The sequence below is a fragment of the Exophiala spinifera genome (assembly GCF_000836115.1).
Source record: "Exophiala spinifera strain CBS 89968 unplaced genomic scaffold supercont1.5, whole genome shotgun sequence".
Taxonomy (NCBI): domain Eukaryota; kingdom Fungi; phylum Ascomycota; class Eurotiomycetes; order Chaetothyriales; family Herpotrichiellaceae; genus Exophiala; species Exophiala spinifera.
The window spans coordinates 232,083-246,936 of NW_015622517.1; the positions used below are offsets into that span (position 1 = coordinate 232,083).

At 51.6% G+C, this 14,854-nt stretch overlaps 5 protein-coding genes across 5 annotated transcripts; 1 reads left to right on the forward strand and 4 right to left on the reverse strand.

The window, feature by feature from the left end:
- Positions 1 to 149: 149 nt before the first annotated feature.
- On the reverse strand, positions 150 to 2,637 carry PV08_06672 (uncharacterized protein; the record flags this gene model as incomplete). The annotated part of the gene is made up of 2 exons (XM_016381005.1): positions 150 to 2,429; positions 2,491 to 2,637. The coding sequence occupies 2 exons, from the start codon at positions 2,635 to 2,637 to the stop codon at positions 150 to 152; spliced, it is 2,427 nt and encodes an 808-aa protein (XP_016234107.1).
- Positions 2,638 to 4,375: 1,738 nt separating this feature from the next.
- PV08_06673 (uncharacterized protein) lies at positions 4,376 to 8,894 on the reverse strand (the record flags this gene model as incomplete). The annotated part of the gene is made up of 2 exons (XM_016381006.1): positions 4,376 to 8,597; positions 8,653 to 8,894. 2 exons carry the CDS (start codon positions 8,892 to 8,894, stop codon positions 4,376 to 4,378), a joined length of 4,464 nt encoding a protein of 1,487 aa, XP_016234108.1.
- A 334-nt stretch (positions 8,895 to 9,228) lies between these two features.
- On the forward strand, positions 9,229 to 9,716 carry PV08_06674 (uncharacterized protein; the record flags this gene model as incomplete). Its single annotated transcript, XM_016381007.1, has 3 exons — positions 9,229 to 9,309; positions 9,454 to 9,604; positions 9,658 to 9,716. 3 exons carry the CDS (start codon positions 9,229 to 9,231, stop codon positions 9,714 to 9,716), a joined length of 291 nt encoding a protein of 96 aa, XP_016234109.1.
- Positions 9,717 to 9,877: 161 nt separating this feature from the next.
- On the reverse strand, positions 9,878 to 11,110 carry PV08_06675 (uncharacterized protein; the record flags this gene model as incomplete). Its single annotated transcript, XM_016381008.1, has 1 exon — positions 9,878 to 11,110. One exon carries the CDS (start codon positions 11,108 to 11,110, stop codon positions 9,878 to 9,880), a length of 1,233 nt encoding a protein of 410 aa, XP_016234110.1.
- Positions 11,111 to 12,518: 1,408 nt separating this feature from the next.
- On the reverse strand, positions 12,519 to 14,556 carry PV08_06676 (uncharacterized protein; the record flags this gene model as incomplete). Its single annotated transcript, XM_016381009.1, has 5 exons — positions 12,519 to 13,263; positions 13,320 to 13,732; positions 13,791 to 13,900; positions 13,952 to 14,252; positions 14,320 to 14,556. 5 exons carry the CDS (start codon positions 14,554 to 14,556, stop codon positions 12,519 to 12,521), a joined length of 1,806 nt encoding a protein of 601 aa, XP_016234111.1.
- Between the last annotated feature and the right edge of the window lie 298 nt (positions 14,557 to 14,854).

A 14,854-nucleotide genomic window follows, 5' to 3' on the forward strand; every position in this document is an offset into this window, starting at 1 on the left:
ACCGCCGCCAACCATCCTGACCGTGTATCATACGTAATTGCTACTTATATCCAATTCATATCGACGTTCCCCGGCCCTACTTGTTACGTCTGCATGCACCAGTGGAAGAAGACACAAAGACTGAGTGCTACTAGTTACGTACCGAGTACCTAGCGTAACCAGAATCCCTTGCCGATCGATACATGCGCTGCTTTCTCACGCCATGTCGATCTGCCAGCGGTGCTGCTGACTTTGGGCTTTGTCGTCTTGACACTATTGACACTCGCCTTGTCGTCTCTGGACGCGTCTGGGGTGCGAGCAGACGGCGCCGAAGTCGTCGACGATGGCCCGGCTCCCAGACCGCCGAGAGGGGTGGGACAAGTCGCAGCCGCAGTCGTAGTTGTGGTCGTCACCCGAGGTGCCGACTGGTACGGCGACAGATCAGACCGCCGGAGACCAGCGTCGGCATCGGCCTCAGTCACGGTCGTCTTGTGCGCGGTGGCAACCTCGGCCTCAGTCTCATGCACGGTGCCACCCTCCTCACTCTTGATCCGCTTGTTAGTCCTCTGGACGAGCCCGTGGGCCGTCATCCTCTCCTTCACATCGCCGCCTGTGTCGCCGTCGAGAATCGCGGCTGAAGAGACAACCGACTCGCTCGTTCTTCTCTTCTTCTTATCACGTTCTTTTGACCCCCGGGCTTCTTGTTCTCTCCCTCCTGCCACATCATCTCCACCCCTCGCTCTCGGCACGGCCACCGACCCGTCTACCCTCTTCATACCGTCAAAGCCAAATGTCGGATCGAAACACACAAACACGAGAGCCCTCTCACCTCCTTTGGTCCAGTCGGCCGGCCCAGCGAGGTACACGATCCCCTCGTACCCGAGCACGGCCGTGACGTCGCCAGCCTTGCCGCCGGGGCACAACACATCGTCCAGACCCCTCGGGACTTCCATGGCGTCCGAAGGCCACAGGACAATCTCGCTCGATGTGAACTTTTCCTCCCCGTCCGTGAGTGCAACTCCGTCCTTGCCCTTGACCCGTGGGCGCACTCGGTATTTCAAGTCTCCATTCTGTCGTTGTCCCGTCGTCAGGTCCTCGTTTTCGGTCCCATGGACATAGGCTTCTTGGTCCAATACGAGAGGGCTGATCTCCTTCCTACTCACGATCCGGAGCCGAAGTCTCTCCCGCGGTCGCCAGCTCCCTTCATCTGTGACATCGTCACTCACGAGGTCCACGAAGCACTGCCGGTTGAAATCGTATCCGTTCCATTTGGTCTTGGCGCGAATGTACTCCTTCTTCCGGTCCCTGGCGTCTTCACCGGCTCCATATTTTGCGTACTCCGAGTGCATGTACCTCTCAATTCTGACGTGCGAGTCCTCGTAGTGACTGTTGTTCTTCTCGTCCAGAGTCCGCCGGAGGGGATCATCGGGAGGTGCGCGGGGTATGGCCTCGGCATCCAGGAGAACCGCCCTCTTCATGGGTTGAGAGTAATACGTCCGGACACAACGGCTACCGCCGTCAACCCATTCCTTGCGACACTCGACGATCAACAGCTCGCCCGTACGATGGTCGATTTGGAACCCTAGATCCGTCCACGCGTCGTTGATTGGTCCTTCGAGATGTTGCCGTCGCCATACCATTCGAGGTACGACGTCAGGGTTTTCGCTGTCCAGACGAAACTTCACGACATGGTAGTAGCTTGTCCAGTCAACCTCTTCGGTTTCGAAGCTTGCCTGGTTCGTAACAGCGTAAAAATGATCCTCGAAAATCGTAAAGCAGGCCGTCGAGCCGACCTCGCCGCCGGAAAAGCCACTCAACTGCAGCGGCTCCTTGCTCACAACGTTCGGCGTCGCCAGGTCATGTCGGTATAGCAGCCATTCGTGATGCCCTTCATTCCCGGCCGCCGAATGCGTTCCCCAGATGATATATCTTGAGTTGTGCCTGACGAAGAGCTTCTTATTCGAGATCAGTGGTGTCGAAAGCACGATACGGGAGCGACGTATGTTGGTAGTACCCGGAGATGACTCATAGAAGTCCTCGGATATATTGACGGCAAAAAGATGTAGACCGTAGATCCCCAAATGGCAAGTCAAGATGGCAACGTTATCTGCGCACCCTTTAAGCTGAAGGGTTCTGAAAGTCTCAAGCTCAACTTTGACGGCGCCTTGTTTTGATGAAGCGAGGAAATTTCGGAAGAATGCATGAGCGAAGACCTTCTCCGAAGTTGGACGGTGATTGAAATCAAGAATGCGAAGGTGGGAACTTGTAGTGTAACAGACAATCCCGCCGTGGTACGAGAAGCTCGTAGCATGGCCTAAAACACTGGCAGAGTATGGCGATGCAGTCTGAAATGCATTGTTACACAAGCTGACCCGGTCAATTGTCGTCCTAAAGCTGCCCTTGTTTGCTGATAGGGCCAATTGGGACCATGGGGAAAAGAGAACGCTCGCCTGACCGCGTCAGCAGGTATTCCGCGCGTCATCAAACGTGACAAATTCCCAAATATCTCACATGGACTGAAATCCTCGCCGTATGTTCGTCCCGAAGGCAATCATGCAGCGAACGAGAAGCTTTGGAAAGACTGTCATAAGAGACAACGTCGAGTTGGCCGGCCACTTGATAGAGAATATCGAAAGGGAACTGGGACAAACTTGACATGCCCGATCGAGAAAATCGGGGGATGTCGGGTTCACTGGCCAGAGAGTCAAAGCCCTCGACCGGGAGATGCAGGGGTGAAGGGGAGAGTGACAGCTTTGCATGAAATGAAGGACGTGAGGCCGAAGCAGACGGGTAAGGCCGTGTCGACTCAACGAGGGCATGTTGTCTGCACCTCGCCTTGAGCAGAAGCAAAAGATAACCGAAGGACTGATGTGGTCTTATAGCTTGGGGAGAGTAGCGAGCGATGAGCACCGCGGTTCAATGCCATGGTGGAGAAACGAACAGAGCCGCACTTACCCTTCCCATGGAGCCGTGTACCCCCGCGCCGACTTAAAGGTGGGTTAACGTTCAGGGAGGACGCGTCCTAGCAGATGTCTTGATCGAATTGGGCAAAGCTGGCCACGCATAGTCATAGATGACCGTCCATGCATTTGGCCGGAGCGCAGTGTTGCTTCCGTTAGGCTGAGGTGGTCTGCAACAGAGGGCAAGGCAACTTTCGAGAGATGACAATGTTTGACATTCCAACTGCGCCAAACCAGATGTGGAATAGTGCGGCTTAAAAAACATGTTAGTTGTCCGAGGTTTCCCTGGGTGTTTGTGAGACAGCCTGATCAATGTCAAAAACCCCTACCAGCCCATTACGAAGAGTCGAAGCACGAGCTTGCTGGAATGCCTCAGAAATGTGGGCGCCCGGTTTCTCTGCAGAGCCTCAGGTCTCAAAGCAGAATCTGACCGCTGACGAGTAATTCCTTGTTAGCGTGTGACTTTGGTTGCATACTGTTTGACCGCAGTCGTGCCGCAGTCGTGTTCGGGCACTGTTAAATCTCTCGGAAAATCCAGAAACGTTCGTCCCAACTGGCATCGCTTTGATGGATGCGTCGAATCAGAGAGAAAGTATTTCTGCCGTTCTGAAACATTGAGCCACTTTGATGATACAGCGACAGTCTTAGCGAGGATCGAACCTGGAATGCGAATCGTGAGGAAGCAAAATCCACAGTAAATCTAATCGCTCACCTCATGAAAATGGCTGCATTTGTGAGGCGGCCAATGCCGTTGAAGAATTGCTACCGCCTGCGTGATCTGGGCACAGCCACGAAAAGTTGTCGTGGGAAGTTGATGTAGTTTCGTGACAGTGCAAGACAGTAGCTAGTGTGCTGTAAATGTCGTCCTGCACAGTAATTTTGTCCGGGTCCTTGTTAGCCTGGACCGCTCTTACAAGGGGCTTATGACCCCTCGTATGATCTAGCTTGGAAGACGTGAAAAATGTTGGCAGAAAGAACACGAGGCCATAATTGATTGACGCTGCTCGTGGCGGTCAGTGCTTCGGATGTAATAACTGCCACCAAGAGACAGGTCGGTGCATCTTAAGCGAAGATCGCGCCTGCACGATAGCGAGCTACTCGTTGTTGCCAACGAGACTTGCATGACAACATGGCTAATGCAGCACGACTCAAAGATTCAGAGACGGGCCGGAAGAGATTGAAGGAATAAAACGACAGGTTAATGAAAGGAAATAAAAGGAGAGAAGAGAGAAGAAGCAAAGCAAAGCAACACTTGTGCCCCGCTCACTGGCCCGGATGGCATCGACAAGCATCCGGTGTCGGTGTGAAAGACTGCAGACACGCCATAAGTAGTGAACTTTCGTGACTCGACGAATTGACCCGCTAGAATTCCTACTGATGCTGGTTGTTCTGATCATTATCGAGGCTTTGGAACTTTCCATGCCGTGCTTCCGTATCTAAGTCTTGTCCCATTTGCCGAATCTAGTCCAGTCGTCGTAGAGATTCTTGAATATCGCACGACTACTGGGGTCCATGCCAGCATTCATGGCTCTTAAAAGCTCTCTGTCCATTGAATCAAGAACAGCGTACATGCCTGGCATCAATCGTTCCTTGACCGTGGGCATGATTTGTCCATCCAGAGCGCAGCGGGTGTATCCGACGACTACATACTGCATGTGCTGACCTGCAAGGTGTTTGGCCCTCATGGTCTCGTCGTTCAATTCGTTGTGGCCTCCTTTCTTTGCAGACCTTGCCGCAGATACTGAGGGGTTGCAGATGGTGGAGAAAAGGCGAGATAGTTTCTCGGCGGAAGATGGTGGTAGAGAGTCTGCAGATCCGTGCAACCACACAGGTAAAGTCTCCTTGAACGCGTTCAAGTTTTGGGCTGGGCCGTGGTGCTGTCGATTCCGAACCGTCTCCGTTCCAGGCCAAAAAAGACAACGTAAAAGCATCTGCAAAACCGGCAGCAGCAGGTGGTAACGATCAGATATTCGTCGCCTGTATCTGCTCAAAACAATCCCAATGATGGCACAGCATTGGTCAAAGAGATCGACCGGCCCAGGCTGGTTATCACGTGCACTGTCAGCTGTGCCAGGAAATGGAACAAGGGAGTACGCTCCCAGCATGCATATTGAAGCCAGCAACTTGTCCAGTGCAGATTGGTTGATCAACAATGGATATCCATGGAGAACGATTTTACAGTTCTCCAAAGCGAGAAAGAGTCCAGTCATATCATGACATTTGGAGGCATTGAGAGTCACAATATACGTCAACTCGTCGGCTAGCCTGGGCGTGCATGACATCAGATCGATGTTAGCATGCGAGATTATGGCTGATGTGAGAATACACCTGGGCGTGTCGAGTGTGAGCTGGCTCGAGGATTTGCGCAGCAATTGGAGGGCGTCTCCCATTCCGGTAGGTTTGATTCGACTTGCGATGACGTGTGCTCTGGTGCAGAGAAGAGCCAATTGCTCACTTTCACAGTGATCACGGCTGATCTTTGATGCAAAGGACGCCAGATCTTGAACCTGTGCCAGTATTTCCTCTGCTGTACATATGGGATGCTGTTCAGGTGACAACTTCATGTACTCCCACTCGGCGTAGATCTCCAAACCCTCAGATTGTGGGTGTTTCTGAGATGACGAGCGTACAACAGATCTGTCTCGAAGCAGAGACACTACCTGTCGTGTACTTTCGTCCGATGTAGCGTCCCGCATAACACTGACAGCACGGATCAAAAGCTGGATCATGATGGTATTTTTCAGAATGACATTGTTTGCGGGGGACTGCTGAAGACTACGTTCCAGGACACTGAAGAATTGCTCTCGAAGTTTTCGTACCTTGCTCTCGGCTATGATATCGCCGAGGAGGCTCTTGGACGAGCAGATCTGACCCACAAGAGCCTGCAGGCCGAGCAGGTGAGTGGTGGCGTGCTTCTCGTTTTCAGACAATTTGACGGTATCTCTGGTCCAATCGATCATCTCAGACAACGCTGGTGTTTGAAAAGTTGAGATCGCACGCGTCCATATCAGCTTTAGGATGCGATCAAGCATTTGCATTGCAGCCAACAAGGGCATCGAGGGCTCTGCAGTTCCAACTCTGCATGTTTCTTGCGAAAGATTGATCCAAGCACGCCAGTCCCTCGAATCAAAGAGCGATTCCGAAATTGAATCATCAATCTGAAGCATCAACGCAAGGTCTTGTGAAACTGCCTCAATGTCTATTGGTCCAGAGATTGCAAGAAGCCGCTGCCTTAGTACAGAGCCTAGTTTCTTCAGCTGTGATCTCCTCATCAATGCTTCGGAGACATCTTCAAGAAGCATCTTACGGATTTCAAAACTGCCACTGTTCGGATTCGGCTCGTCGACCGCGCGTTGCAGGATGGATTGATGCAGTTGGGTTGCAGTGTGCATTTCATCAGTTCGCAGTAAGATGCCGATAAGCGTTCTCAGGTTTGCTTGAATAGCGTCATGTTCTTCAGGGTTCTTTGTCTTTGCCAGGATATCAAGGCAAAGTTCACTGAGCTTTCCGAATACAAGGGGATAGTCGCGAATTATGGCTGATTTTTGCAGTAACTTACCAGCGCAGGCATACACCAACTTTCTCGAACTGTCGCAGTCGAATGCTCGCCCCGACCATGTGTCCGAGCCATCCCCAGATTGGGATTGAGCACTCGCATCAACCAGGGACCTGAAGTGATGCATCTCAGTCTCAAAATGGTGAGAATATGTGGGAGACCTCGCAGACAGTTCAAGAGTGGTCGAAAAGCACTCCAGAGCTTCGAGATATTTGGAGGCTCTTTTACGTGTCAAATCCCTTAGTTGATATGTTGCGATCTCGCCGAGCGACACGAACTGAGTTGCAGGGTCTAGTAGTTGTTTCCCCATTTCAGCAAGGGTTCCTTTTCCTGATGTGGAAAGCAAAAGCTGCACAAGTTTCCACAAACGCCATCGTTGAGCCAGGTAATCTGACTTTCGAGACAAAGCTGACATTAAATGCTTGTACAGAATGGAAAGTTGGTCGCTTTCCGGGTTCCATTCCATAGTGAGGTCTTGTGAGTTTTCCAGCATAGCAGAGAATATGGCGACTTTTGCTAGTGTGTCTGCTGTCAAACCAATGTTTTGCGTTATCTCCTCGAAAGATTCGTTAAGTTCTTTGAGGAGATGATTGGGCATGCTTTTCGGCGCATGTACCAAGCTGAGTTTGCCAAACTCGTCGAATAAATCTTCATCATCCCATACTAGCACCGCAGGAATGTGATCTGGCTGTGATTTCGAGGTATAGCGTGCTCGCATCGCATCTGTTAAGCCTTGTTGCCAGATGACAAGATATCCATCAAGATCCCTCGACCGAGCAAAGCCACGAAGGAGCGGGATGATGAGATCATCGCGTAATGATTGATATATGCCCGTACTAACCTCGCTTCCCACGACCTTGCCTAGAAGGGAATTCAGGATCTCTTCCGACTTGGAGAGACCTGTCCCCGGAATCAAAACATTTACATCGAGTCGAACGGTGTCCAGAAGTACCGCCCAAGGAGTGGTGTCATGGCCAAAGGCCAGAATTGCCGCAATGAAATACCTCAATACCGGCAATGATATACGAAGTCTGTGTATGCGAGCCACATCTACCAGTTCTTCCAAGGCCGCTAGGGATCTTTCATGATCGGCACTGCCCGACATCGGATTCGGCACCACACCAGTTGAGCTGATACGCGGCATATGCGGCCATGTAAGGTGAGCGAGGCATATGAAAAGCGCCTCAACCCAAGGCTGTTCTGCTTGCCATCGCCGAAAATCAGTCGAGGGAATTGCACGGACGGCTATGTCCAAAATGAGAGAGCTCAGGTTAAAGATATCGTTGGTCCGTTGGGCGCCTTCTTCGGCAAAGAATCGCCTCTTGAAGCTTTTGAGCATGGCCTCGAATTGCTCATATACCAGCACATCCTGAGCGTTCCTCCAATTTCTGGCGTCTTTTGCATTGAACGTTGAACGGGCTGAGAACACAACATGAACTGCCACTAGACGTTCGAGAGCTTGCTTCGAAGATGTCAAAGGCGAGTGACCGAAGCGAGCTTCGACATCGAGGAGGTGCAAGCAGGGAGCAAGACAATGTGAAGAAAATGCGTGATCGAGGTTATCCCGATGTGCTCCATACGACATGGAATCGCAACTCCATGCGGACAATGCAACATTGATCATATGTGATAGCAATGTTGCTTCGGACATCTCTGGGGAAGTCTTGATAATGGCGAGGGCCACTTCGAGAGTCGACCCCAGAAGGGCCGCCTGTTCATCAACGCTTATTTGCATTAAGGAAGAGAGTTGCAAGGGCTTATTGCCATGCTGGGCGGAGGGCGAGACAAGTAGCTCGACACAGCGGCACACAGCTTGAAGAAGAATCCATAGTGAATTCTTATTCTTACTCTTGATATTGAGAGTAATGTCTGTGGTAGGGCTTAAACGGCGCTTCTTACTCGGTCGAGACGAAGAACCGTCCCCTGCGTCCGAACTCGTATCATGAATTGGTGAGACATTGTCGGATGAGAGGGCATGGCGAATGAGTTCGCTGAGTGTTCGATAAAAGTTTCTTTCCACTAAGATCTCCAAGCAGACCGAAGTCGGAATGCTATTCGTCAAATTGATCAAGAGTGACCAGAATTGTGGACAGGTTGAGAAACTGCACAGGGATGTTAATCCAACATTCTTAAACTTGGGAATGTTGTCTCTCATACCTAGATACTGTGCCTGGGGACGCTAGCTTCTTCAGAAGCCAGCGCAGGACCCATTGTTCTTTGAACCCTGTACGTTCTGTACTATCTGAAGCGGCTCGGGGTAGTAATTTTTCTGAGGAAGAAGCAATAGAGGCTTCGAGATCAATGCCTAGAGTACTGGCAGCGGCAGCTAGGAGTGATTCTGGAGGTCCTGCCGTTCTCTCCAGCGCAGCGATTGCGGACTCGAAGTTGGTTTTGGACATGGTCACAGTGTCATCTCAAGTCTCAATCCCATTGTGAAGGCCGGCATCGCCTCTCGGTCGAGAAATGGCAGACGAGCGTCTCATGCCAGAAGACTGAAACTTTTTGGGCTCGATATCCCAAAGTCTGCCAAGGTCGGCTCCGATTGGCCAGAATCTTTTCCGCGAGGTATTCCCGCCGGCGATGGACTGAGCTTCTTGAGCTTGACAACAGTTTGCGACAGCTACCATTTCAACTTCAGAACTCGTGCGGATAGACCAAGCGGTCCCCAGGTAGGCCTACGATGCTTTAACACCTTGATGGAGGAGCTGATCCTGGAATTCGCCAGTTTACACAATGCCGGACGAGAACGTTTCCTCTCCTCCCCTACCTACACCACGATCGAAACCCGTCAGCGAGGCACTTTTGAATGAGAAGGTACGAATCCTACGAGCTCCAGGAAGAGGTTGGCCTGGCAATATATCGAAGACAGCTTTCAACCATTTGTGTTGATACTCAATGCGCCAACTGGCCCAGGGCATACGACGTCAACAACAAGAGCAATGCTAACAAGATGAATAGTGGGATCGTGCAATTTCAGATACAGTGATCAAGTCCGGACTTGGTTTCTCTTTCGGTGTTATATTCTCAGTATTGCTGTTCAAGCGAAGAGCATGGCCGGTGTGGTTTGGAACCGGCTTTGGCGCAGGAAGAGCTTGGGAGGCTGCTGATGGTGAGTCTGGATCTCTTTGTTGCTGGCGAACAAACGCGTTAATAAGTGTCCAGCCAACTTCAAGAGAGGTGACTCCACAGATGGACTGAGAAAAGTACGCACTGAGCGGTAGAAGGCTGGCTAGGGAAGGGAAATGGTTGTCTGGGCATTGCCATCGAAACTGTACAGTTGTACTACAACACTTGTCCGCGGGACTTCAATCAGAAGTCGAACTTATAACTTATGACCCAAATCTCGTCATTCCACTACCACTGTCTTGCTTCTCCATACCGGCTATCTACTGCTTTTCTCGTTCTCGATCTCACGTCGAATGCTATCCAACTCGGATTCCCGCTTCCTCAGGTGTGACTCCAGTCCAGCTATCTGCTCCGCAACCAGGGCCAGGTCGTCTCTCAGTCTTTTGAGATCGTTTCCAGACTGATTTGCTTTGTCCGAGTTGAGGTCCACGTACTGCCGCTGCTTATATTCAAGCAGCTGCTGGGCCTCCCTTTTGACCAGCGTCCAGTTCGTCTTACCAGGCTGCCTTGAGCCGTTCTCCTCTCGTTGTTTCCGCCGTCTAGCCGATGCTGCGATGGCTGCATCATGTTGGCTCTCCAGCTCTCGCAGTTCCCGCAGTAATCTGACCTTTTCCAGGTCCTCGTCCTCGACCACATCCGAGAAATCCGTACCTTTAGGTTGATAAGCCGACCCTCCCCGTCCACCGATCCGGCTGAGATACGCATCTCCAAACTTGGCTTTTCTCCCCGTCGATGTGTCTTCGTCATACTTATTCGGTCTGTTCCGCATACTATCAATCTGATAGTCAATTTTGTTCCCTTCAAAACTCGCTCTCAAACTCGGTGGCACCGTCCTAGGTATCCTGTACCCCTCGTGCCTGAAATTGAGGATATGCAAGAACGCAAGACACGCATCCTTACTGATGGTATCCCGTCCACTCGTGTTGACCAAGTTCCACGCGCTTCGCACATCCGTGTCCGGCACATCAAGGCTGCTGTAAAGGCTGTGTAGAGACTCGAAGCTGATCTCTCCTCGACGATTCTTGTTGGCACTATATATCTCTTCGTACTTCCTCTTGTCGCCTGGGGTCATGTACCAGTCGAAGCCGTCTTTGAGACCAGCGTCGTCTTCGTCATCTTCGATTCGTTCAAATTGGGCGCTAGGTGCACCCGAGAGTGCCCTGTTTGCGGCGACAAGATGGGCTTTGCTCTCCGGTACGAGCCAGTCTGGCAAGCTCTTGGGGACGTCCTGGTACTCGCCATTGACCAGGTCGAAGATGAGGCGCATGGCGACGCAGAATTCTTCGAAGTCAAGTTCTCCGTCACCGTCGACGTCCGCCAGATCCCACACACGTTCAAGTTGGTCATCACGAAGATGCGAGTTGCGGAGGACCGCCGCCGCAGCAGCATTGGTCAGGTGCGAAGATGGAGTTGCTGGCGGTGTGACCAGGGACGAGAAGATCTCCCAGTAGCGATCGATTTCCCATTTTTCAATACGTTTTGTCGACATAGTGAGCGGGGAGAGCGTGATAGGTAAGGTGATTAGTGGGCTTCGATCATTCAAGGTGTTGTGGTGTATCGCAGAATGATGGTGCGGCGCCTGCGGTACTCGTACTTGCTCGGTACGTGGAGCGATAACAGAAGTAGAGGACGTAATTCGGCGCCGAGATTGACAACTAGAGAGACAGGACGCTCCGAAAGGACAAGATGGAAGAGATGTACTGTGTGCTGATTAAGACAGAATGTCTCGGTGTATTAGGTGTAAACAGACTACGAGACCAAGTTACAGCCTGTGTAGTACGCAGTACAGATCATGTACTGTAGACGCTGAGGCCGCAGCTTGTCTCGGAGCTTCGGGATGACGCCCCGTGAAGATGACTAAAACCTTGTTCGCATCCCACCCCGGATTCGGACGGCAGTAGAGCCCTCCACCTGATAGTCACTCATATCAACACTGGGGTGGGTTCAAGCTCCTGATGCAATGCTGCGGCACCATTCTTGCCAGGACATGGCCGAGCAGAGAGGTGTGGAAGTTCCTCGTAGGAACCTCAGGGTAAACAGCCTTGTCTTACCCATTTTTCAGCAGATCATCCCTATCAAAGCAGACCCTCCTGGTGGAAAGAGAGCTGTCTACACAGATCTTGATGGGCTGGTCAATCATACTCTCCAGCAGGATCATTTCATTCCATTCCCTTTCCAAATTTCTCCAGCAAGCCCTCCATGCCAGGGTGGAGATCCGATTGCACCAACAGCTACACCGAGGCGGCGCCGCACAATTACCCTTATCCTCCCGGTTCTACATAGCCCATAGGATTTACTAGCCCATGACGGCGAGACATATTCCCAGCTAATTAGCCCATATTGTCGGGGCCTTTGCCTGGGTGCTGGTTAACGAGATTCTAGATGCCGAGAGAGGCATCCCGAGGAGGCCTAATCATGTCCGATTACAGATATGTGTCGACGATTGGTGTGCATGCATACGACAGCATCAGCACCTTTTCACGAGATAGTTGAGTAACCCGCGTGCTGGACGGAGGGTGGGATAGATGCTCAGATGGGTGGGAGGTCGGGCTGAGTGAAGGCTCGCGGCGAGTGAACACTCGGGCTGTGTCTACTCATGTCAATTACTCAATGTCAACTTTGAGCTTGAAAGGATTCGGCAACTAACTAGCTGGTCTAGCATCAAGGAGGACACGTCTGAGGAAAGAATAGATAAAGGGAGCGTCCCTTTATATCGTGCGTTCCTGACAGCAATGGGTACTTTCTCGCACAAAGTTTGACCCCCATCGCTCCTCTCGATAATGCCTCTGTTTTTACCAAAAAAAAACTGATGCTTCAACTGTTCAGTGTGGTGTGCATTCTCTCTGATCAGGAGTCTCGATCAATAGGCTCCTGCTCACCCAAGAACAAGTGAGCTCTCATACCGCCTTATGGCCATCATCTTCACCGTCATGTTGTTTCGCATGCAATTCTTCCAAGGGAGCATCGACGCGATAATCCATCAATGTTCGTAGGTCAGCCATGAAGTAGCACAGCAATACTGCCAGTGCTGACACTGGGGCCGCAATGATGAAGACAAGACGGAGAGAATCGGCCGACGCATGCTTCACAGCAACAGCGCAAGCAGCGAGGACCGATGGTGTAACCCCAGATATTTTGCCCAGCGCGTTGCTGTCTTTGCCAAGGAACGCCTCGACGAACTCTGGGATTGAGGTCACAGGAACCCCGTTTTTCGCGGCGGCTGAGGCTATCATGGCAGGGGTCTTCTTGTCGATAGCATCGGTGAAGACTGCAGAGTACACCGAGACACCCACTGTCAGAGCGAGAGCACGAGTCGTCGTGAGAACGGCTGTAGAAGTCGCAATGAGATGGTGCGGAGTGCAAAGCTGTATGGCGCTGATAACCAGAGCAAGGATCACCCCCAATCCCAACCCCGAGAGGACGGCGAAAGCTATCGCATTGACCGAATCACCGGGTTGGATCGTAGCGAAGCCGACCAACCCTCCGGTCAAGAGTAGGTATCCAACAGCAGTTCCCTCCCGTACGCTGCGCAGCTTGCTACTGAGATAGCCAAATACGGCGCTTCCGATGAAGCAGCCGACGTAAAAGCCTTCCTGACGGGCTACAACCTTCATGGGCTCGGTTGTGAAGAGCAACTCGGTCCTATTAAAGTTGTGGTCAATAAGGGAAGGGCCGGAAAAAGGGACGAGACCGCTTACATGACTGGATAGAAAATGACGAATGAGGCGGCGACAAATCCTTCAATGAAGATGAGAAGTACAGATATCCATGCCGTCCTGCCAGCACCATTTGGTCCAGTGAAAAGTTCGTGCGTGAAGATGCCGGTTTTCGTACCGAGCCACTCAAACAAACCAAATGCGACTAGGAGGGCACCCCCTATGATGAGCGTTGACAGCACTCTTGCGTTCGTCCAGGCGTACAAACCGCCTCCTAGACTCAGGCCCGTCAGGAACAGTGTGAGACCAGCGGTGACCAAGAAGGAGCCGATCCAGTCCATCATGCCGAGTTTTTGCCATGCAGAAAGATGGTCAAGCCTTGTATGTCTCTTAGGAGGCCGATAGCCGGCGAAAATGCCAATGGTAGTTAATGCCCAGAGACTCATTTGTACCCACTGCGAAGGACGTTAGTATGGTGGATCAGAGAATAGGATAATGTTCTTGTATGTATACGTAGAAATTCCGCCATCCTCCTACGCTGTCGGCTTGCAGAAACTCGCCGAGGATGACTGGGGCGATCATTGCCCCTGCAAAGCCGCCAATTTGCATAGAAGCCTGTACCACTTTTGACAAGATCAGCTTAAGTTCCCATCCGCGTCGACAGAGCTACTTACTTGGCCGCCATTTGCGGGGGACGATCTCGCTCGGTACACAGTAAGCCAGGGGGACCGACGCGAACCCTACTCCAATCAAAGATTGACCAGCAATGACCTGGTACAGTGATTGAGACCGAGGGACGATAGCAGCACCAACAACCGCTATGAGACATGACCCAACGAGCAGCGTCTTGCGAGCTTGGAACATATCTGATCCAGAAGATATCACAGGTCCAAGGACCGCTTGGACCAGCGAAAGGGAATTGGGAACCCATGACTGGAGATCTTGCTGACCAAATTCAGCTGCGATTGTTCCAAGCTACATAAGAGTCTTGGTTAGCATGGAATCTTTCCCTTTCTCGATAGAGAGCGACTCATTCACTGACAAATACTGGTGGGCCATTCAGCGCAATAAGTTGAACCATGTTCAACATGACCATCGCACCGAGCGCGATCCAAGTTCGGGCGTGGAGGACAGGCTCTTGGTCAGCCTCATCGTAGTTGAGATTTTTCTGTGAGGAATGTAGGATCTCGATCTGTTGCTCAGAAGTACATGGTTTCTCTTCGACTTCATGTCCAGCAACCCGCGGTGGCCTCTCGGGCTCTTCAACTCCCGAGGCCATGTCGACAAGGTGGCTGATATTCCTGGCGCAACTGGCTTTTCTGATAGAAACCTGTCGTGACTGCGTATCCTACACTCTTGAAAATTCCAAAACCATCTGCCTTTCTGTCAAAGCCTGCACGATGAAAAGGTAGATTGACCGGTCTCTAGAAGACGGGGGGTGGTATGTATCTATATAGGCGTAAGCTGGATATCCAAGTGGCACTTCCCCCATGGATTACCCCAGATTCTCACACTTTCCCCCTTGTTCATATGGACCTCATGAGCTCTACCGGAAATGCCGTCAGATAGATCAGGAG